This window comes from Silurus meridionalis, chromosome 18 (assembly GCF_014805685.1).
Source record: "Silurus meridionalis isolate SWU-2019-XX chromosome 18, ASM1480568v1, whole genome shotgun sequence".
Lineage (NCBI taxonomy): Eukaryota > Metazoa > Chordata > Actinopteri > Siluriformes > Siluridae > Silurus > Silurus meridionalis.
Window position 1 is genome coordinate 4,756,433 of NC_060901.1, and position 24,424 is coordinate 4,780,856.

At 39.1% G+C, this 24,424-nt stretch overlaps 1 protein-coding gene across 3 annotated transcripts in view; it reads right to left on the bottom strand.

Annotated features, from left to right (window-relative positions):
• Positions 1 to 407: 407 nt before the first annotated feature.
• atp2b1a (ATPase plasma membrane Ca2+ transporting 1a) overlaps positions 408 to 24,424 on the bottom strand; it is a 44,611-nt gene continuing 20,594 nt past the window's right edge. The window contains exons 3-22 of one of the 3 annotated variants that reach the window (XM_046873042.1): positions 23,705 to 23,902; positions 23,329 to 23,586; positions 22,470 to 22,595; positions 20,491 to 20,652; positions 18,582 to 18,620; positions 15,990 to 16,145; positions 15,617 to 15,831; positions 15,134 to 15,376; positions 14,709 to 14,950; positions 14,284 to 14,521; positions 13,984 to 14,163; positions 13,810 to 13,897; positions 13,603 to 13,709; positions 13,312 to 13,503; positions 11,569 to 11,782; positions 10,816 to 11,027; positions 10,632 to 10,739; positions 8,445 to 8,633; positions 7,967 to 8,053; positions 408 to 3,052 (exon numbers count right to left, since the gene is read on the bottom strand). In XM_046873042.1, coding sequence (XP_046728998.1) covers positions 2,717 to 3,052; positions 7,967 to 8,053; positions 8,445 to 8,633; positions 10,632 to 10,739; positions 10,816 to 11,027; positions 11,569 to 11,782; positions 13,312 to 13,503; positions 13,603 to 13,709; positions 13,810 to 13,897; positions 13,984 to 14,163; positions 14,284 to 14,521; positions 14,709 to 14,950; positions 15,134 to 15,376; positions 15,617 to 15,831; positions 15,990 to 16,145; positions 18,582 to 18,620; positions 20,491 to 20,652; positions 22,470 to 22,595; positions 23,329 to 23,586; positions 23,705 to 23,902 — 3,590 coding nt within the window. In that variant the 3' untranslated portion in view covers positions 408 to 2,716. Of the gene's footprint in view, positions 3,053 to 7,889; positions 8,054 to 8,444; positions 8,634 to 10,631; positions 10,740 to 10,815; positions 11,028 to 11,568; positions 11,783 to 13,311; positions 13,504 to 13,602; positions 13,710 to 13,809; positions 13,898 to 13,983; positions 14,164 to 14,283; positions 14,522 to 14,708; positions 14,951 to 15,133; positions 15,377 to 15,616; positions 15,832 to 15,989; positions 16,146 to 18,581; positions 18,621 to 20,490; positions 20,653 to 22,469; positions 22,596 to 23,328; positions 23,587 to 23,704; positions 23,903 to 24,424 lie in introns of all 3 variants that reach the window. The other 2 variants (XM_046873044.1, XM_046873043.1) reach the window with 2 other exon arrangements.

Below are 24,424 nucleotides of genomic sequence, written 5' to 3' on the forward strand. Positions count from 1 at the left end.
CTTTATAAAGCCTAAACGTGTTCATCACCTTTGAGTCAAATTCTTTTAATAGCTGATTTTTGGAGGAAAAAAAATATCTAGAATTTTGTGATTATTCTAAATGCACTTTAATAGACTGAATCATGCAGCACGAGTCTAATCTACTAGACTTCATCACGTAATGTATGCGTTCACTCTGTAGGTGTTACAAGTGGGTTTTGCGATATAAAAAAATAGTTAAAACGACAATTATGATCTTATCGTACACCCCTACTGATGAGACTAACTTGCATCACATCACCCCGGGTTCCTTGAACGTTTTCCCGATACAGCACGATTGTTTTACTCCTTACAAGAAAACACAAGATGTTGAAACCTGCACCGGAATTACATACGAAGAAAAACATGGCCTTAGATTAGACTAAATATCCATTTTTTTTCGCTTTTAATTCTTAAAAACCATACACATTACTCAACAAGTTTCAAATGTAAATTAAATCACGATAACCATTTACATTTCTCCCGATAAACAGACATGAAGTACTTTTTATTTCCAAATGTTAAGTTTAAAAAAAAAAAAAAAAAACAGATGGAAAAAAACATTCATCCCTGTTACAGGAAGAAGCTACAGAATAAACTTGTGGATTTTTATCTTTCCATATTATCTCTTCACTAAATAGCAAACTCAAGCTGCTTTTTTTTTCTGTTTTATTTGTTTAACACAAGGAACAAAAAAAGTAATAAATTAGAAAAAAAAAAAGAAAAAAAAAAAGTGGGGATGTACTGACTGAAGAGCACATCCTACCCTTCTATAAACTTTCTCCTCTTCGATTTACAGGCCTGCAGGAGAAAAAAACAAAACAAAAAAAAAAAATACAAGAGGCAATAAAACATTTTAAAAAAGTGTTAATATTTGACTGTATGTGGTTTTCTTTTTTTTTTTTTAAAGCCTGGTTCGTACTATTCGCCACCCTGAGAAATAGATTCCTAGCAGAACCAAAATCACTAGCCTTGCTTCGGAAAGCCGTTACTGCACTGGTTACTGTGTAAAATTCCTCGAAGTCTGCTTTAGCAGGTCAAAAGATGTTCATGTCCCATAAAAATACACTGACTCTATATTTATAATGGTCTGTATCAAAATTTCCAAAGGGAGTTGAAAGAACTGTACCCTGTGCAGAGACAACATGATACCCAAGTGTTTATTCCCCCCCGACCTAAAGAATACAATCTCTCGTTGTTCGCCCGCCCCTGATTCCCAAGTGGAAACGTAATGTGCCCAAAAAAAAAAAAAAATTTAATAAATAAAAAAAATTATTTTGTAAAAATCAAGCCACAAAAATTAGAAATGTTTTCTGACCAAGATAAATGTAATCTTAAATTTTAATCGAAACAAGATAATTTAATTCAAGACGAAAAAAAAAAATTCTTCACTCATGTTTTTGCATCTGATTCATCCATTTACATTTTTTCCCTCCAAGCCTGAGATCATGAGCCTTGATATCACACGTTGGCAGGGACAGAAATGTCACCGATGTACTTCCTGCTAAGAAATGACCAACCCGGCGATAACGTCGGTGATTTGTCTCTCTCGCTTTTAATTCCGTTTCAGCTGCTGCCATTTGAAACCTCGAGTTCCCTGACCATTACGCCTCGATCGAAATATCGATGAACTGGGAACATAACACAGTCCCTAGTAAGCGTGATAAACTAGCTTTTATAAACTGAAGAAACGCAGTAGTAAATGCCTAAAGGAAATGTACTAACGGAGGTCCTCGCCTGCATCCCCGTCCTCGCTTCCGGACCTCGACGCCTTCTCTTCGCTGCTATACAAGCCTTAGTGTTATCTATTTGGCTAGAAGTTTTTCTATGTATCCACAAATATATAACAAATAAAACTTGCAGGCAAAAATAGTTTGGTTTCTATAGAAACACCTTTTTTTTCTCTCCTGAAAATACAGCAGTATCTGAAATAGTTATTCTTCTTCCTTTTTTTTTTTTTTTTCCCCATTTTTCTGCATCAGGAAGCTCCTTCACCGACAAAGAGAAAAAAAGTATCTACAAACTTTGTAAACAGACCTGCCTTTTTCCAAAAAAAAAAAAAAAAAAAAAAAAAACCCATAAATAATTCAAAATATGACCAGCCAAATGGAGCAGAAATGAATCTGGGTGATCTCGGGCCAAAGGAAAAAAAAAATAATAATAATAAAAAAAAAAATAAAAAAAAATACACCACCATTCAAGAAAAGAAAAAAAAAAAAGACAATTCCAACATCTAATAATTTTCAAGCCATAGAGAAACCATTTGTCTCCTCAGTATTAGAATATTAATAATTAAATAATTATAATAATAACTATAATAAAAAATACAGGTCACTTTCAATCTGAATTAACAATCCCTCCATTTTTCAAAGGGGACAAAGATTTTAGAAGCAGAGGTGGAAACAGAGTCCTTCCCTCTCCGAGAGGGAGTTGAGAATAAAATAAGACGACAACAGAGGGGGAAAAAAAAACAAAAAACAAAAAAAAGGGTAATAATCACAACCACACCCTACATTCTGGTGAACGCTTGCTCTTATTTCAGTCAAGCACAAGCCAAGCTCCCAGAGATCACACGCGGCTCGGTGTGTGCGTGAGTCCGCTGAGCGAGCACGGGTCTCTGTTGAGAAAGAGAGAGAGAGAGAGACGGCAAGGTGGGTGTGGCTCAAAGTGTGGAGAAAGGGAGGGGCGGCGGAGCCGATCAGAGGGACGTCTCCACGCTGTGCATGGGGCTCGCTGGGACAGAGGGCGTGGCCGGCGTGCAGTTGTCTAAGAATAGGTGGACGCCGCTGTCGACGGCGTTATTGTTCTGGTTGGGTGATGGAGAGGGAGGCGGAGGGGGCGTCGGGGTGGCGTTTCTCTTCGTAGGGGCGTCGTCCTCTGCGTCTGTGTCGTCGATGAGGGGGATGTGGGGCTCCGAGTCTTCTATCCGGAACTCCGGGTGGGTCATAAAGTTGTGGATTGAGCTGCGTGACTCGGGTTTCTCCAGCCCCTCATAGGGGGACAGGGAGCTGCGGAATGCATTCACTACTCGGATCTGAGGGAAAGCAAGGGGGTATAGACACAAACACATAGTCAGCCTCAAAATCTTCATAAGAAAAGTGGTGAAAACCACACAGTCAGGCACAAATCATACAGACACTCACACTTTGCATTTTAAATACGGGCCAAACCATGGGCAAATAAACTGGCTGTAAATAGGGGGAAACTTAAGCCGGTTTTACGCTGTGGGCTTTTAAGACTACAACAATATAAACTTTGTGATAAGGTCAGATTGTACCATAAAAGGTCCCAGTCTGAAAGCGCATTACTACATACATATATAAAACATGCCTAACATCATTATCTTTTTTCCCAGTCTATTTTTAATCAATTTTTCTGACGTTCCCTACTTTAGAGAGGGGTGGATTTTTAAGCCCCCACCTGTCCTGCATCATCCCCCAAAAATGGTAATACTTCAAGTTTAAAAATGTCTAATTTATTGAAATATCAAGTTCTAATCAATTACATTAAATAGTATCACAAAATCATAAATGAAGAAAAAAAATCTAAAATTACAACAAAAATTATATAAATCCTGCAGTTCATTGCGCTCCACCTGTCATGTCTTTATTCCCCACTAGAGGTGCTTGCCCCACACTTTGAGAACCACTGAACAATTTTTTTTTTTTTTTTTAAATAAAAACATTTCGCTTAGTAATTTTATACAGTCCTTCTATTGGTGGCTTTAGATGCACACCACAGCAATGAGAATTTATTAAACGTTTCTCACGCTTCCTAATTTGTGTCCTACGTTTGTCTCAGGTCGCTTTGAGTTCTTTTTTTTCCTTGGGTGCGCTATGAAGTCTTATAAAATGTTGCGTTCTTTTCTTTTTGGTGGTTCTTTATAAGACCTGTAATGGTACAGTGTAAACCCGGCTTCGGTTTGTGTGAGCTGCGGGAGAACACACACACACACACACACACACACACACACACACACACACACACACACACACACACACACACACACACACACAGGCTGTGGTGAGTAAAAACCAGATTGCGAGCTCCACTGAGAGAGAGAGAGACCAACCATCTCTTTCTGTCCACTCTCACATCAGTAAAAAAATGTACAAGATATATTAAACATTAGTATCAAATAAAGGGTCAGGAAAACACATGATCGGAGAATCTCTTCTCAGTAGTAGTGTCAGAAAACTCATAGCCAGTGTCCAGTTATTCAAAATGCAAGCGAGAGAGAGAAAATAAAAAAGACCAAGAGTGAGAGAGAAAGAGAAATATAAAGACAGATATTGAGAGAGAGAGAGAAAGAGTGAGAGAGAAAGAGAAATATAAAGACAGATATTGAGAGAGAGAAAGAGAGAGAGAGTGAGAGTGAAAGAGAAATATAAAGACAGATATTGAGAGAGAGAGAGAGAGAGAGAGAAAGAGTGAGAGAGAAGAGAAATATAAAGACAGATATTGAGAGAGAAAGAGAGAGAGAGAGAGTGAGAGTGAAGAGAAATATAAAGACAGATATTGAGAGAGAGGAAGAGTAAGAGAGAAAGAGAAATATTAAGACAGATATTGAGAAAGAGAGAGAGAAAGAGTGAGAGCGAAAGAGAAATATAAAGAGATATTGAGAGAGAGATAGAGAGAAAGAGTGAGAGCGAAGAGAAATATAGACAGATATAAAGAAAGAAAGAGAGAAAGAGAAATATTAAGACAGATATTGAGAGAGAAAGAGAGAGAGAAAGAGAAATATTAAGACAGATATTGAGAGAGAGAGAGAGAGAGAGATAGAGAAAGAGTGAGTGAAAGAGAAATATAAAGACAGATATTGAGAAAGAGAAAGAGTGAGAGAAAGAGAAATATTAAGACAGATATTGAGAGAGAGAAAAGAGTAAGAGTGAAAGAAATATAAAGACAGATATTGAGAGAGAGAGAGAGAAAGAGTGAGAGTGAAAGAGAAATATAAAGACAGATATTGAGAGAGAGAGACAGACAGACAGAGAGAGAGAGAGAGACAGAGAGAGAGAGAGAGAGAGAGAGAGAGAGACAGAGAGAGAGGTCAACATTATAATAGAACACAGCTGAACATGAGAGGTTAATTGTTCTGGACATGCTTGGGTGAGCAGGATGGGGTGAAAGGGGGGAAAGGGACTGATCATTGATCGCTGATTATGTTTTGATACAGAAACTTTGAGCAGCCAAGCAGTTCTAAAGCTGTACAACACAAATAAATTTCACAAACAGACAAGAGAGACTGGACCCATGCACAGCAGTGCTACCTTTTGTTTAACAGAAGTAAACCTTTGAGTATAGCCCATGACACATTTCACAAAATCTAAAGAAGGAACACGTTGGAGTCAGTTTTGTGCTTTTTTTTTTTTTTTTTTCTTCAAGTCAAATAAGGGTATGTTTGCCTATAACAAAAAAACAAACACATTATACGGCTTTATTTATAGCAATCGATGTTCAGAGCCTGGAGGTTCAGGATATTATCGGTTCACTGCTTTCATCCGGTGGACCTAAGAAACAGACAGCATTAGTGTGTCACTGAAGAGCAGAGGATTCCTGAAAGAAGCTGTGAAAATGTGACTGTATAAAAGCTGTATTACATGTGTATATTAAGACAGCTGAAGTGAAAATGGCGTAACGTTCAGAAATGGTGAAAGCAATAGAGAACTGAATGTGAAACCAGAACCACCGTGTTTGGAGATTTGAGGAATCAATGTTGTTTGGTACACGTACAACCTATGTGCATGATCATTTCGTTTCTATGCAACAAACAACTTTTTTTTTTTTTTTGAGCTCTAACAGAAGAACTTGTATAAGATGGAAAAGAGGAAAGCAGATGTTAGCGGACTGCCTCACCCACACACTCAAACATGAGGGTGGAAGCTTAATGGTTTGGGGTTTGTTTTGGAGCAGGGAATGTTGGAGGTTTATTTCAGATGAAAAGAACCAACATGGCAACCATCCCATACTTCAACACCATGCAATTCCATCTGAACTGTGGCTCACGAGAGCCGAATTCACCAAACAACAAGGCAATGAGCTGAAGCATACATCCAAGCTCTGTAAGCTTTATTTAGAGAGCAAACAGTCGTCCGATGTGTTATCTATCATGAAACGGCCTGCCCAGTCACCGCACCTAAATCCTATTGAACTGCTCTGGGATGAACTGTATCACAAGGTCAGAAAGAAATCTAGTGCAGAACAAGAGGCATGACAAAGTATTTCGGTTGAATGTTTGAAGATACGAACTGTCCAGATGTTGAGAGTGTGTAAAGCTGTTATTCGTGATAAGTGAGGATTTTTAAATAAAAAAATGTTTCTGTACATTTATAGATTTGTTTGGTCAAAATAAATCTTCATACTGTCACATGACCTACTTTGTTGCATAGAAAGAAATGGAACATGCATGAGTCTCTCAAAACCATAAGTGTGAGTGTGCAGATGAAACCATTGATTTGTGGTTCTCTCTGTGGCTTTGCAAATGACCGCACGTGAGTGCTCCAGTACTCCAGGTGGCGCTAGTCAAATGTGTCAACAGTATTGAATGGCAAGCTGACACAGGAGTTGGAAACGTTATAAACTGTTTAAACATGAGAAAGAGCATAAAACCCTTTTTCTGTTAATCTTTTACAAGTAAAGAAAGAAAAGAAAAAAAGATGCAGGTGGTAGGTGAGAGAATTAAATCATTCAAAGCTCAAGGATTTTGACGTGCTCCTGGAACTTTACGTAGCGATTCGTTCCACAGATCTCAGTCAGCTGCCATGCACAACAATAAATTAACGAAACCTCCTTACGATGTGGTTCATCCATTGTGCCATGATGTTCATTGAAGCCAGGGCTGTGTTTTTCTCTCTACTTTTCCCTTCCCTTCTCCCTCTCTCTGGCTACATGTTACTCTATTCAGTATTCTATTGCTCCTGACCCTCAGAACTGGTGTGATTGACTGATGTACAGTTTGGAATTCTCATCATTCTGAAACCCCACATGGGCAGCCTAATGATATATGAGATTACTGCAGATGTTAGGACCACGAAGATGGCTTTAGACTGCAACTGATGTGAACAATTTTGCACTTAAGCCTCTATCAGCAAACATTTGATAACTTCAGCAAAATGTTTTCAGACAGACAAAATTAAAAAACAGGAGAGAGGAAGAGAAAGAGAGGATATGAAGGACAAGAAACAGGACGTTCGTTCCAGGAGAAGCAGACGCTCTGCTCCCTCCCCTGTGTTTCAGTTACAAACGGATTAAGGAACATGTCAGTCTCCAGCAAAAGATGAAGCTGCAGAAACCTGGCCTAGACTGCAGGAGAGGGGGAAAAAAAAAAATAAATCACTTCACAGGAACTTTTGCAGCAAGTCGAGTCGAAAACAATCCCACACAGCGTCAAGGCCAATTTTTTTTTTCTTTAGCAGTGCAGTGACTGAGCTGGTTGTCGGTGTGTCCATGGGCATATACTCAAAATATTTACACACAGAGGACTATAGCAGTCACAGAGCCCAGCAGAGGGACCGAGGCACAGCAGCGGCTGCAGACGCAACACACATGATGTTGATCTGTTAGAATGTTAACACACTGTTTATTTGAGAGGGGAAATAAATCCCAGCCAAAGCCATCAAACAGAACAATGACAGAGACCTCAGCCCCACTGGCCTCAGAACAGTACACACAGATATATCTCCATAAATATCAGCACTTGGATTTAGAAGCAATGCAGTGGACAAATAGATTTATTTTTATTTTTTTTTAACTCTGTTTAAATTTCTTCGTTTTCTTTTTCACAGAGAGGGACGTTATAGAAGAATGTAGAACGTTAGGCGAGTGAAGGAGGAAATGTTAATTGTCATGCACTAAGAAACACGCACTCACACCCCACAGTGGCAGAAGCTTTGTTGGAGGCAGTGGCAGTAGAAAACGCTACATGTGTAGGGCTAGAAACATTGGTTACATCGTGCTGTTGGCTGGTGCTCGAGGGGTGACGCCTGAGGGCCCCCTGAAAGGAAGTGCCGCTCTGGAACGCACTCACTACATCCATCTGCAAGGAATCAGAGAGCGTGACAGGAAGGCCCAAAGAACGCATACAAGAAAGAGAGACAGAGAGAGAAAGCAAGAGAGAATTGAAAACTGGGGAGGGAAGACAGAAAAAGAAGGGCACCCATATAAAGAGAGGACAGGTAGCAGCATGAAGAAAAAAAGGCACTGTACGGAAGACAGTTAACCCCTCCCTGATCTTTCCCCTGACCTGTATGTTAAATCAAAAATAGCTACTTTATCAGAAATCAGACTGCACAAAGGATATTAAAAAGCTAAGTGTAAGAAAAGACTTTGGCACTGATTAAAGTATAAAGAAAGCACAGAGTGTACTGGAACCTATCCTGATGTTCCTCACCATGGGGCTTGTAGACGACTGGTCTCTGTAAATTTACCTGAGTCTGTATCCTGTTGAGGCCTCGGAACCAGAGGATTTGCCCCCTGCGGAGCTCACGCTCGGCGTGGTCAATCTCGTCCAGGTCTTCCATGTCCTCCAGCTCATCATCTGGGATCTCGTCCTTCTGTGTTCCGTGACCAGCTGTTTTCAAGAACTTCAGGCGACTGGTGGGGATGGAAGAGATCAACTGCACAAGGAGCAGAGAAGATGAAGACCATGTTTAGTGTGGTTGAATTGAACCAATGTGTGGTCTCCCTCTCAATGTGGTTCAGGTGAGAACACAACAAACAGACTTACTGACGGAACTAGAGGTCACCGATATCGCCGAATAATCGGCACCTATAGTTGATTGCTGGAGAGAGCGGCCTCTAGTGACGAATCACTGACACCAGGAGCTGTTTGTTTTTACACAGAGACTGCGTGCTGCACGGAGAGTGCTTAATTATTTATCATTTATTGACTATATATACTTATATTTATTAATGAATATATTAACATTTATTTCATTTAACACATTTTCATGATTAAGTACTGTTCTTTTTTATAATTAATTCAGTACTACTTTACATGGAGTGTTTGTTTTTTTATTTTGTATCTATTTTAAAAACTATCGGTTGATTAATCGGCAGGTATGATCCGATAGAGGTCGACCTCTAGAATAAACTGATTTGCAAAGTGCACTCTACCCAAAATGTGCCACAAAAAAAAGTGCATTCGATTAGTTTAAAACAATTTGTAGAATTTATATCTATTCAGTTGCCTTCCTGTGCTCACTAAATACATTTTGCATGATTGAGAAGGTTCTACAAGGACCCCATAAAAAAAAAATTCAAATCAAAAATGGGTTTGCTTTCTGGTTAGTTTAATTATGTGCAATTTGCAACCAAATCAAACCAAATCAATTGCAAATAAACAAAACTATTGATTTCACTTGGATACAGAGTCAACAAATGGCCTAATCAGTGTGAAAGCTTTGTTAATAAAAGCTAGAAGAAGAGGGATTTGGTCTGCACTTGACAGAAAATGCATGAGTATTCGAGAACACAGAAGAGGACGGTAATGCTTTAGAGAATTTCTATGGTAACCTCTCAAGTAAAAGCCTAGGAGTCTGAACAGAGTATTTTTTTTCTTATGGTGTGTCTTGTAAAGCCAGAGTAGGTCTTGCTATGTCCCTAAGTATCCCTGTCATCACAGACCACTTTCATGCAAGATACATTTTCCATGGCCCCAGAAATATTACTATTATACATATTGTGTGATTTAATTATTTATTTAAATACATATATAATGAAAATTAGAGGTCGGCCGATTCATCGGTTTTGCCAATTAATCGGCAAAAATCCATACCAATAGTTTTTCCTGGAGCACCTGAGAAAGTCTGATGTCATTGTGCAGTACATGCGCGACCTCTAGAGCGAAATCACGGACACAATGTGCTGTTTGATTTGACTTGCTTATTCCTGTTCATAGTGCATTAACTAAAGTTAACAGATAACATTTTAATTAACTTTTTTTTTTTATTTAGTAGTAAATGTGGAAACAACAAACAAAAAATCTAAAGCATTTATTAACTTCAGTTTTAAGTTAATAAATAAATAAGTTAATAAAAGGGACGTTTAAATCTTACTTTAGTATTACCATTTTATATAAATCCAAACAGTCACGTTGAAAATGGCCATCTTTCTTTGCAAAGTCCGATTTAAAAAAAAAAAAGAATCTGTTGACCTTTAAGGAAAATGTAACTCACCATAAAAATAAAAAAAAAAAAAATACAATAAAATATAAACGTAAATTTTTTTATTATTTTTGTGTGGCCTAGTGCCAAATAATCCACGGCCCAGCGGTTGGAGATCTCTGGGCTATTCAGTGCTTTAAAGTTACAGTTAGCTGCTTGCTTAAAGGTCGAATCAAAATGCCACCATAAACAAGAACAACGTAAATAAAGATCTGCTTTTCTGACTCAAAAAATGTACGTTTGTTGATTTATCGATATAAAATTTTCCCTCTTATCAGCCCTTAGATTTTACTACAGGTTGTGTCCACCAGAGGGCAGTGCTCAACAGTCGCATAATTAAAACGTAGCTGCTTCACCTGAAACGTGTCAAATTGACATTTTGATGTTCTTTTGGACAATTTTAGAAACATCCAACACTAAAGTGTGATATTTAAATAGCTGTGGTCTTACCTGACCCCAAAGCAGACAGCCACAGCCTAGAAAAACGCACCAGAGCCACTGGTCAATGGTGAGACCCACACAGCTGAACGGCTTGCCGCCAAACTGCACGATGACGATCTGAAAACGAAACGGATCATGTTGGCGCCATTAACGTTTACTGAATTCGGTCGTCTTCATTTTGATTGGTGCTTACCTGGATGATGAATGTGCCAAAGACAATGGAGCAGAAGATAAGGTTGTTGAAGATGCCGTCGAAGACGTTTCTCTCGCCGTGGATCTTGCGGGCATTGATTTCGTTGAATAGCTGCATCAGCACAAAGGTGTTGAAGACAATGGTGTAGTGTTCAGAGGAGGGTGCGTGGAGAGGGGCGTTTCGGCCGCTGTCTATGTCGAACAACCTTTCGCCTGAGAAAAAGCACAAGGCGGATAAATCGAGCGATGTGAACTGGTGTAGGAGCAGATTCCTGTGTAAAATCATAGCAATATGCGATAAAGACCAGAAAAAAATGATTGCGCACACAATCTTTAGCCAAATACAAACAAGACCCAACTAAATAAATAAATCTGTCAAATAAACAAAGATATCAATTATTTAATAAATCGAGTATTCTACAGATTAATCGGATGAGAAGTACTGTTTCATTAAAGAGCGATACTAAATATACAAGAGAAAATAAGACGGGTCTCTTAAAATGAACAAGTCATTTATTTCCTTATTAGGAAAATTGACATTTTTATTACTGAAATTGCAATGTGTCAGAATTATACCCATTGCATTTAATTGACATATTACATCAAAATGCAAATACAAATATAGTCAGTTCATATAGTTCATAGTACATATATATGTCAGTTTTTTATTATTTTCTTAACAAAAAATAAATAAATTTCCAGCAACACTAATGTGCATTTTTGGCCTTTAGTTTAAATTGTTGTTATTTCGCACCTGCAAACAACAGGGTGAAGATGACTGTGAGCTGGTAAACGGCATGGCCCAGAATGTTCTTCATCATGGTTCTGGAGATGAGGGGTTTGTTGCGGCCATATGGCTTCCTCAGTAAAAGAGACTCTGTGGGAGGCTCGGTGGCCAAAGCCAATGAGGCAAAGGTGTCCATGATCAGATTTACCCACAACATCTGAACTGCTTTTAAAGGAGAATCCTGAGGAACAGGGAACATTTTTTTTAAATGAATAAAATCACATGAATGCAGAATCTCAGGACATCCCTTATTAATATTTAACTAAAAATTCTTTCTCTCGAAACCATCAGCACAATAAAATACACTAATCTTACATCATTTTTAAAAGCGATCATACTGTTGCGTTGCTGTATTACCTAGAACTTGAAAAAACACGTGTTAGCGTCACTAATAAGAGTAGATTGTACATGTTGCTCTTAACATGAATTCTGATATGCCAATCATTTTCCAGGATTAACAAAAATAATCTAACAAATCAGAAAAATGTTCACAAGAAACACTAAAAACACAAAAACATTAAACCATATAGAATCAGACTGATGAATCCGAAAAGGAGGAAACAAGCTGGAAAATAGTTTAGATTAGATGTCTGATGTCACATACTGTTTATTTGAAGTGTCTTTTATTAATTTTGTATAAAAAAATAAAAATTGTATGTAAATATTTGAGTGTTACTTTTTGTTTCAGTTTGAAATCTTATTTTCTTCAATTAAGTAGATTTTCATGACGCAATTCCGATTTTTTATTTTCATAAGAATGTTCAGTACTATTTTACATAGAGTGTCATTTGTTTTTTTTTAACCAGTATCCATTTTAAAAACTAATCTGGTGATTAATTGGTTAGGCAAGTACGATCTAACCCAGCTATCGGTCGACCTCTAGTTATCATTCTTATAAAACATGTTCAATTTCCCAAATAATTACATTCATTGTCATTAATCTAAATCAGTGTCCAGGTGCATCTGCAAAGGTCTGGTATAAGTTCAGCTTTTCATTGGTTTTGGCTTATGTGTGGTGTGTGCTTGACTAAAAGGAAAACCTGCACTCATTAAACTTTCTCAAGAAGATTAGACTGTCACAGGCCAAAGTATTATCTATGAAACTTGACACAGTTACACTGAAGTTCCAAGAAGATGCCATATCAGCTTTGTGCTCATCAGTCTGTTCTAGTTTTAACCTGGTTTGTCCCATGTGGAAACATAATCTGCTGCTGCTGTCTCAAACTAATAACCAATTTGTTCAGAGTTGCTCGGTTTAATTATAAATCATAAGCGTGTTGTGCAGGCGCCGACCCAGACGGCCGCTTGTTGCGGTTGCTCATGCTATCTATTCAAACGTTTTGTAAATTAGTGTTTTTTAATATAACAATAATCTTTTTAGCTTAGACAAGTAAGTTGATAAACTCTAAGTCGTGCTCCCTTTAAAACGATGATGTCTGGAGGAGTTTTGATTATTATCCTGGCCATTGGTACTGACTTTTCTGCCATCTGTTTTTCACTGCTGCTACAAAATTCCAATTCATGTTGCTGCACATTTCATTTCACTTAATATAAACCTTAATATGTATATTTATTTGTATTTTAATCCTTTACTGTGAGCAGCTGCAACCAATTTCCCAATTTCCCTATGGGATCAATAAAGTATTCCGATTCTAATTCTGATAAATGTCCTGTCTGTCCTGTTTAAAAATCCCTCACACATTTGAATACCTGTGTGATGCAAGCTCCAGTGAAGGCCACGATCACGGCCACTACATTGACAGTGAGCTGAAACTGCAGGAATTTGGAGATGCTGTCGTAGACGTTGCGACCCCACATGACCGCTCTGACGATGCTGGAGAAGTTGTCGTCAGTAAGAATGATGTCCGAGGCTTCTTTAGCTACATCGGTGCCTGCGATGCCCTGAGAACAACGAAGGAGAGAAAGATGAAAGGTCTGCATCTACAAGTGCCCGGAGACGCTCTAAGCATTTGTTTGTTGAAATGATTGTACAGTGTTTACCATAGCAAATCCGACATCGGCCTTTTTCAGTGCAGGGCCGTCGTTTGTACCGTCTCCTGTTACAGCTACAACTTGTCTCTGTTCTAAAATGGTGCTGTCAATGATACCTGAAAATAAATCTTTTGTAAGTCTGTGCAGTAGCATTATTATAATTATATAGTTCACCCTGGCTCACAAAACAATGCAAAAAATACAATTAAATCATACCTTTAACTAACGTGTGCTTGTCAGTCGGAGAGGATCTGGCCAGGACTCGGAGTTTAGGCCATATTTTATCGATCCGCTCCTGTTCGATCTATAAAAACGAGCACATCATGGCCATCACGACTCAAAAAGAGATCTTAAATCTGTTCAATTTTTGCAGTTTGTGGCTTTCCTTACCTCTCCTTTTTCGTTGCGTATCCGCCGGTTGAATTCTTTACCTTCCAGGCACAGGAAATCGTCTCCAGGCTGCAGGATGCCACATTTGCTTGCTATGGCGCGAGCTGTGTTGATGTTGTCCCCGGTGACCATGCGTACTGTGATCCCGGCACGCTGGCACTTTCTAATAGCATCGGGGACCTGATGGAGAGAACTGGGTCAGATGACGCATCTCTCTAAACTCTATTCACCATCAGCATGTGCTAAAAGAAAACAAAACAGCTGCAGCTAACGACTCGGTAATCAAACTCTGGGTCGTACTTCGGGTCTGACGGGGTCCTCGATGCCCACCACGCACAAACAGGTGAGCCTGCTGAGTATATCGGCCTCGTTTTCCCAATCGGGTTCTCCTTCTGAAGCGGGGAAGTCTCTGTAGGCCAGGCATATTGTCCTCAGGCCTTCAGAGGCCATGGGCTCGATCACTTTCTTCACCATGTCGTCCCTGTCTCTGGGCCGAAACACTTTGGTCTCACCATTCGCTGTAAGGATCTTATAACATCTAAACAGGGGACGAGCATCACAGGAGGCAAATCAGTGAGGAAACAGCGGAATGACAAACAAAAATTTTAGTAAGTGTTAATGTTAAAAGAAAAAAAATATAAATGAAAGCCTCTGATGTGCTCTGTGAGTGCAATGACGCGATCCCAAAAGAAAATGACATTTTGATAAGTTTAAGAGATGCCTACTTTTTAAGCAGAATTTCCGAGGCTCCTTTGCTGAACATCCGGAAGCTTCCATCAGCATTCTTCAGCACGGTGCTCATGGATTTCCTGACAGAGTTGAAAGTGTAAACTTTATAGAGCTTCTCCTCGGGGATCTCGTTGCGGATTGCTTGGTAATCTTTTTTTAGGTCCAACACAAAGCCAAGCAAGGCACATTCGGTTTTGTTGCCCACTTGACGACATAGACCCCCTTCCTTCTCTGGAGACTGGGGCAGGAAGATAAAAAAAGAAAAGCAAAAAGAAAATGATAAATTTAGTGGTATATACACACACACACACACACACACACTGTTAAAAAATACTTGCCTACCAAAACTTCTGTGCAAGATATGTAATGAATAACTGAAAGAGGCACAAATGCAGTGCATGATGGATGCAGGTGCACTCACCATGATCTTGGTGGTGTATGCACTGTTGACGCTGATACCCAGGATGAGCAGGTCCAGAATGCTGGCAGGGATTACTTCCGGCTCAGGGACCTTCCTGTAGTGCTGGTCTGCGATGTAAGCCTGCACCACAGTCATCCTGTTCATGGTCAGAGTTCCTGTCTTATCCGAACAGATGGCAGTAGCGTTGCCCATGGTTTCGCAGGCATCTAAATGCCTCACTAAATTGTTGTCCTTCATCATTTTCTAAAAAAAATAAATAAATAAATGTTTTAAAATTAAAATAAAAAAGAGGTGGTGGGGATGGGAATGTGGGGACGATTCAGGATCAGACAGAGAGCGACGACAAGATTACAGATAATCTGTTCTCATATAATTGTGTAAACAGTCACTAACACCTGTGGTAAGTAATTTTTTTAATAGCATGAATGTGTGTGTGCAGGTTAATGATCTGGCTATGCGGCTGTTTTATGAAGCGGGACATACTTTGACGGAGTAAGCCAGTGAAATAGTGACGGCAAGAGGCAGACCCTCAGGGACAGCCACCACCAGGACGGTGACGCCGATGATGAAGAACTTGACGAAATACTGGATGTATATGGGTGTGCAGTTTTTCTCCCATGAAATGCCTTGTATCCAAAAGGTGTTCACTATAAACAACACTACCAGGATTATGACTGTGATGGCAGACATCACCAGACCTGCACAGAGACGAGATAAGCACAACCTTAAACCGGCGATGCACCCAAAAGCATGTAGTGCAACTGAAAACAATGTTAGCGTCAAAAAAAATAAATAACCAGCCAAATGTAGAGGATGTGTGTTAAGTCAATTAGAACGAGAATTAAAATGCTCTGACCTGCTTTGCCGATTTGTACTGCTAGTTTAGTCAGTTTCCCCTGAAGAACAGATTTCTCTTTTTTGGGCAAGTTGGCTTTGCGTTTCTCCTCCGCGTCGGCCCCTTCGTCACTGTTCAGGGGCTGCATTTCCATCGCAGCTCCATCCTGGGCTTTAGCTAAACACAGGGATACAAATACTTTTGAACATCTGAGGGAAATTGTAAATTTATAGCATACAAAGGCATTTAGGGAGATTTATATTCAAGTCTTAACGGTCATGTTACCGACTTTATTTTGGCCATATTTAATGTAGGTACGAACAATTACAATTTCAGAATTACAGTTACCACTAGAGTTTAACTGATTGATTGACTGGCCAATTCATCGGGCAGATTTCTAGAATTTTTGTTATTAATCGGTCGATTGTGCAGGGAAACCGGAAGAGCTAGAACTTTGAATGTATAAAGCGAGCAGCATTTACACCTGCCGAGATCATCACTAACCGATCCGTGTAGCTTTTTTTTTTAAATCATGTCTGCTAAATTGCAAAGACAAGAGCAAAAATGACAACAAGTATCTCTGGGTTCCTTCTTTACTCAGTCATCACTTGCTTGGGTCAGTTTTTACCCGAAAATATTTGCTGCCCTGTTTTAAATATCGGCATCAGCCACAGAAAAACCCTTTTTGGTCGATCACTAGTTACTACCTATAGCTGTTTTTATTTACTGCTCCAAAACATCCATATTTGTATTCTGGCTTAAACCCTGAAGTAGAATGTCTGCATGGTGTGCGGTTTTAGAGTCCAGTTTCCTTTTTGGTCTCTTTAGTAGATGTTGATGCAAGTCTCCATAATACAGACGAAACCGAGCAAGTGCTTTGAACGAGCTAAAAATTGCAGTGTGCCGTTATGCAGTCTCCAAAAGCTAACATCCTGTCCACGTTCTCACGCTCCTGCTGGTGACTGGAAATCACATTTTACTTCGGTTTTCACTTCCCTCTCTTTTGTTTAAAACCTCCTTTTCACTTATGTGGCTGCTTGAATGGGCTTTAGGTTCGGATCCAGCTGTGCATCTTGGGACCACCAGATACAGTACAATGGGTCTCATACTCTGTGGGAGGGAATGAGTGTAGGAAAGCGAAAAGGCCATGTTCATGCAAGTGGAAAGGGTACAAGAAAACGAGGGCATCTCACCGACGATCTGATTATAGATACATTTCTAAATGGTGAATTTAGTTTTGCTACCAGTTTTGCTATACGTTTAAAAAATGTAAACCACAGTAACCACCAAACTTTAATCAGTTTGAGAATCCCATATACACTCATACAGTATTGCTGTATCTATTACACAAGTTCACACTCTTTCATTCTGTGGTAAAATCAGCATGCCAATGCACCGAACGCTCCATACACACACACACACACACATCTGTGATATCTGTAACACCCTGGGCAACGTGCTCAGTCCTTCACAGTTCAAGTACAGCCTGCAGTCAAAAGATATAAAGACTGGAATGTGCTCGTCATGCTGGTCCTGTCCTGGGGAAGAATAAAAAAAACCTTCACTCTGCGCAGGGCTGTAATCCTAGTCTAAGGTATTAGACCTCATTTCTGGCAAGCGTGGAAGAGCGAGTAAACACCCAAACTCTGCTTCGCTATCAAATCTAGACTAAACACCACAAAACAGGCTCCCTGTTATCAGAACTTGTGCAAGGCTCTGTTCGCTCGGACATGCGACCGTTTACGTGCTTCTAAACCGGTAACAGTTTGCTGTTTTTTTATCATGTAAAACACCTGCTCGTTGCGTGTACATGACGTAGGAAAATGTAGGAGTGCATGACTTTATAAAATCTATGTTGGACATCAGTATTGCCTTGCTTTTTTTTGGATCTTCCAGTAAATGTAATGTCTAAAAAGTGAAACCAGAGGTCGATTAATGCATCCATAAACAGAATGAATTAAAGCGTTCCTGTGGCAGATCCTCTATTTCAGATCCAATTAGGTGCAAATATGTAATTTACTTAACTAAGGTAGAGTAGAGCTGTGCAAAAGTTTGGAAGCTTGAGGGACATTGAGCTTTTCATTATTAGAAGACGACCAGGTTAATCGGCACAGATAGCTTGCTGAAACGATCGGCCACGATCCATATCGATTGTCTTTCCAGCTTCTGCTCCGCTACCGTTATGAGAGCGACCTCTAAAGGCGAATCACTGATGCCACGTGCTGTTTTGATTTTATGCGTGACACTCTACATTATTGTATATTTATATTTTATTAATGATATAATTATATTTATTAATATATTGTATATATATTGTATATATATTGTATATATAGTGCTACATTTATTTCATTTAGCACAGGAAGGAGGAATTCTGTCTGTTTTTCCGTCTGTTTTTAAAGAATCATACCAATAAAGCGAAACTGAACTGGACGCACGCTGTAAATCGCAAAGCACTGCACGCACACGAGTCCAAGCGGGGCAGCATTAATGACTATCCAATAGAATTAATGGGTTAAGGCAATGGCTTTACCGCAAGCTGCAGCACCTCAGAGATTGCCAGCTAAGCCAATATGCGGCTCATTATGCAGTTAAGTCAATAGGGTTACTCACCTTTCTTTCTGTTCTCCACAGAGCCATCTTGCTTTTTGTCTGCAGAGAGAAAGAGCACATCAGAAATGCTCGGAAACTTATTTAACAGTCCCACGCTGTGCCTGAGATTATTCTGCTGCATCCATTTAAACGCGTTTCCAATTATGCAAAAGGTTTTTTTAAATTATTTATTTAATTTAATAGAATGAGTGTGAGTGAGTGAGTGTGTGTGAGAGAGAGAGAGAGAGAGAGAGAGAGAGAGAGAGAGAGAGAGCGCTTAGTATTGTATAACAACTGCAACAAAACCAGATGTGGGATGGGCCCTTAATTCAGGATGAAAATCTTCGGCCAGGCCACAGACAAGCCCATGTGCACACATGCAGCACCTGTACACCTGGTCACCTGTACGTTCGATGAACAAAAACATGGGCTTTGCTGAGCTGCTAAAAGGTCTAGGAGCAGTCACTGCAACTGCTAACACACGAGGACAGGAGGTTGCTGACATTTATTATTAAAAGCTGTTGGCTAATGGGGCAGAAATCCTTGCCATATGCTAAACTGGGAATATGAGAAGCTAAGGAGAAACTAAGGAACAAAACAAAAAAAAACAAACAATAAAATTAGCCCATTTGGTCCCTGCTGATTGGCAATGGCAATAACAAACACAGACTAATGCAGCTCATTATAAATTTCTTCTGCTGCACAGAAAAAACCCCAGATAAATAAATATTTAATTTGAAGCATCTAGATAAATAAGAATCAAACAATAGCAATAATAATTAGCTGATGTGATCCAGTTTTCAAGTTCTGTGATTTTGAAACGAAGGCTACCTACACCCAGAGCATAGAACATCACATATCGATCGCCATGTTTCAATTGAAACGATTAATAGCCGATATAATGTAAATAACGTCGTACTACACACCATCTGGTACCTGCTAGTGCCGCCATATTCCCTTAAACCCCTTGGAATTTGTGTTACTATGAATCAAATGTGCTCATTTGTGCGGAAGGGGTGCCGTATTATGCTGCATTTCTCCTACAATTTTCTTTCAAAGGGGATGACAAAATGAGAATAAATGCAATGTAAATGACAAAAAAACAGAAAATGCTTTGCGAAAAGAAACGAGCAAAAATTGCTTGGAAAAAAAAAAGAATTTTATATATATATATATATATATATATATTATATATTATATACTATAATAATAAATAATAAAATAAATAAAATACAAATCATTCAACCTGCAACAAAGCCTAAGTTCTGCCGAATTCACAAACCTGAATTTGTTTATATTCCTGTAAGAAAATATAGACTGGATATTATTTAGCCTTGCTTGCATAAATAAATACTAAAACGCAATCACATTTAAAGTACAATATTAACACCCAACTGGCGAAAGACTGCTGCTGAGACCTTGTGATATGCTGTTTAAAAGAAAAAAAGTTCTCCTTGCTTTAAATATTCAAATGTAAAGGTCTTTTGTTGTGTTGTTTTTTTTAAATATGCAAATTTTATGAAAATGTATTTGTAATATTTGTTCTGGCAACCCTGGTGTCTAGCACTTCACGGATATGGCTGCAAGTCCAAATGGCCTGAGACTAGGTGCCACGGTGTTTGTCTTCGGCGAGTGAGCCTGACTGAGCAGGAAATAAAGCAAACATTACTCTAACCTGCAGTATGTCAGGCATTAGTGCAGTCCGGTTAGCTGTGTGTGGGTGTGTGTGTGTGTATGTGCAGCAGATATTGCGCATTCTCACCCTTACAGAGAAGACACGCCCAAATTAGATAACAGTTTTTCTTTGGAGAGCACCGCTGCGGCTGCCTCTACATGCATAAAGGCCAAAGAACAACATGGCTGATCTATTTTAAAACGTTTCCGACTGCCAGAGAGACTAAAAGGACACCAAGTAATAGAGACGGCATACTTTTCTTCTCTTTCTTCCTCTCTTTTTCCTTCTTCTTTTCCTCCTTTTCTTCCTCTTCTTCGTCTTCCCCGGCCCCTAGTAACGTGAAAATGATTCCGGTCTGGGAGTTGACTCCGATGGCAGTGACGACCATTTTTCCAGAGCCCTCCATGACATGGGTACCTGTACACAAGAGGACGGACGGGTGAGGGCATGCCATTTGGTCGAAAGTACAATAAACACAAAGCTTTGCACACACAAACAAACATACAGTGTTTAATTTCTGCGTAAGTGGCATCTAAATATGGGTTGTCTGTCGGACTAAATGACCCAAAGAAGCTGCTATTTATAAAGCGCTGAGAGCTCTGGGATTGTGTCTCCTTCCACAATGAAGCGAAGTCGGATTGAAGCAGCTGCTTCATCTTACGATGTCCATGATAGAAAGAAACAGAAAAACAACATCTCTCTCTGGAGCTTGCTTCCATGAGGCAAAAGAAGATTTGATTGTAAAGCGAAGGGCCTTTGTTCTCACGTGACAGCTTTTCCTATAGAGCTCACGCAGGTTATCAGAGTCATTAATGTTTCAGAACTTCAGCTGCCTGATTGTGTTATTTACCTTCACATGGAAAATGTATCTGATACTTTAAAATGGAAAACTGGGCCAATTTAATCTGAGGAACTTCTATAAACTGGGACAGAAATTTTTCATGGATTAAATGTGTCAGGCATTTGAAGCACAGAAAGATCTCATTCCTGTCCATCAGTAGAGTAACTAGCTTTCCTTGGATCACATAGTGTTCAACCATCAGATCGAAAAACAGGGCTTTTTTTATACAAATAAATAGATAAATATACATTTGACAGAATATACATATATATGTTAATAATGACAAGAAAAACTTGGTAAATGTGTGTAATAAAGTATGTGCATTTTCTTTAAACACTATAAATCCTTTATTTGCACATACATGATACATTATTGCCCGGATATATTAATACTCCTAGACATAATAATACATAATGCTAGTCCATATGACTGGCTAATAACAATTTTGCAAGTCCTGTCATCAGAGATATACTACAATATAACAATTTATACAGATTAAAATAAAAAAAAAGAATTCATTATCTGAACACTACTCTGTAATACATAGTGTGTACTGTGGAGATTCTGTGATATGATATTTACTTTTCCCATATCGCCTAACCCCTATTGGATATCCTGATATACATAACACGCTCAGTGAGGTTATGCCTGGGGCGAGACGTGACTGGCTTTGTCCTTTTCGGAATCTGGTGCCATTCATTCGCCCCCAAAGTGACTTGTCAACATGCAACGATGGAACAGTGGTCAAAATAGATAGTTTTGTGGTTTTGTCACATTTCGCAAAACTATAAACTCCTGGAACCAAGCTGATTAAACTAAATTGGAGAAAGCTAGATTTTAAATACGCTCATAAAAAAAAAAAAAAAAAAAATAAAAAATTAAAAAAAAGGTAGATTTCTAGTGCTAGTTTAACAGTGTGTCACTGGTACAAAAACAGAGGTGGTCATAATGCTAATGCCTGATCAGTAGGTATAAATTTACACCTGGTCATGTATATGGGCTGGTTATTAAAACATCTGAAATATGAATAATATAAAGTAAGGACATGATGAAACCATGTGTCAAGTAATAATGCCAAAAGAATGACAGGTCATCTCTAAGGTTGCACCTGGATCTCTTAGCACGAAGATGACCCCAAACATCCAAAATGACCAAACACGTAACCAAACAAGGAACTACTGTTTTGCAAAAAACACAAAAGTGGTGTGTGTCAACGATTATCTAAACCTCTGGATTTTGTAATCCTGTGGTTTGATCTGTCAGACTCTCCACCGGAGGTGTGCGTGAACTTTAAAATGCAGAGTTGCTGATTTATTTAGAAGCCAAAAAACAGCTTGATATGTTAATTACCACCGTGACTAGTAGTTTAGCAACAGCACTGAATGCTTCGTACCTGATAACAGCATAGGATCTTTATCCAGCAGCTTCTTCACGTGGTCTGATTCTCCTGTCAGAGAGCTCTCGTCGATTTTTAGATCGTTCCCTTGGATGAGAATGCCGTCGGCAGGTAAGAGGTCACCTGCACAACAACAACAAAGTTATTGAGAATGGAACACCTAAATGCTTCATAGTTCAGCCAGCTCTCGCCCAACATACTTTGAGACATGTGACACACTCAAAAGAAAGTGCTATCCACCCTCTTCCACATAGGTCAAATCATAGAAGCCTGTGATTGGCTAATTTAGTATGATGCTCCTCCCACCACACACAGACACATGTATTAAATTTTATTACAACCAGGGTTGCAAAATTCCAGCAATTTTCAAGACTGGTAACTTTCCATGGGAATTAACGGGAATATATAACTGGGAATGTACAAAAGTGCAGGTTAGCCTACAACAGGAAACTTAAATATAGTTGGGGAAAAAACCCTTGCAGGATAATCTCTAAAACAACATTTGCAGTAAATCTAGTTGTTCTAAACGAGATTATCCTACAATAATTTTTTTTGTTGCTGAATTTATCCCCTGCACATTCATCAATCGCATGCATTTTGCAAAAAAACAAAATTATACAACAGAAATGCCATTTGAAAAAAATCTGTATTAGTTTGCATGCTTGTCAGCTTATGATTAAACAAAACGTTTATATTTATTTTTGAATATATGAAATTCCCCAAATGTATAATTAATTCCCATAAATTATCGTACATTCCAAATTATCGAAACAGTCCAAACTGGACCATTTCCAAAATTCCCCAAATGAAGTTCCCATGGAAAGTTTCCGCCTCTTTGCATCGCTTCCACGCGTACCGTATTTGATTTGTGCAATATCCCCGACTACAATCTCAGCCACGGGGATCTGAATGACTTGCCCGGCGCGCACCACTGTAAACTTCTGCTCTTGTTCAATGCGGCTCTGTAAGCCACGGAACTGCTTCTCCTTACTCCAGTCGTTAAAGGCAGTCACTAGCACCACACAGATTACAGAGAGGAGGATGGCTGCTCCCTCGATCCATCCTGCCTCGGACTCGCCCTCATCTTCCACACCTCCTGCCGCTTCACCGCAATCTACACACACACAAAACTCGCATTACAAAAAACACAACAAAAAAAAACACCGCTTTCGACAAAATTGTAATATACAAATCATCCATTATGTCACATTGAAAATTAAAAAGGGGCTTACTATTTTCATGTGAATCTGGAGGTCTATAAAAAGAAAGGCCTAATGAAATTATGGCTGCCACTTCTAGGATGATCAACGTTACGTCTTGTAACGCTTCCCATACTAATTGAAGAAATGTTTTTGGCTTTTTCGGAGGTATAAAGTTCTGTCCAAACACTACTTTTCTGCTTTCGATATCGGCAGGGCTCCCGCTTAAACCTGAAAAAAAAAGAAAGGAGAAAAATCATCATCGTCTTCATTTGCAAACATTAAGCAGAGAGAGAGAGAAAAATATGGAGAAATATAGCATAAGAACAGACAGAGCAAAGAGTTGAATCAACATCTGGCAGCTCCGCATCTCATCAGCGACCTACTTCCCAGCTGTCGCTTTAGAGCCGCCGACTGTTTTTTTTTTTTTCTTTTTTACCTCGCTAGCTGTAAAACTCCCATTTAGGCAAATTTCCTTTTATCCCAAGTGTCTCTGTTGAACAACAAATTCATGCCTCGGATGTTCTGATTTGCATCCTGCACTCACACCAGCGAGCTACAAGGCACCTGTGCAGTCCCTTTTTGTCTTTTTTTCCTACAGCACACAATTTGCGATGGTTTAGTCAAAAATCTACCCAAACATCTAATGAAAAACTGCTACAGAAATTGGTTATTTCAGGGTAGGATTTTAACAAATTTCCAGTATGTGGCAGCTAGAAACATGTTTAAGCAGAAGTTCCCAACCACAAGGCT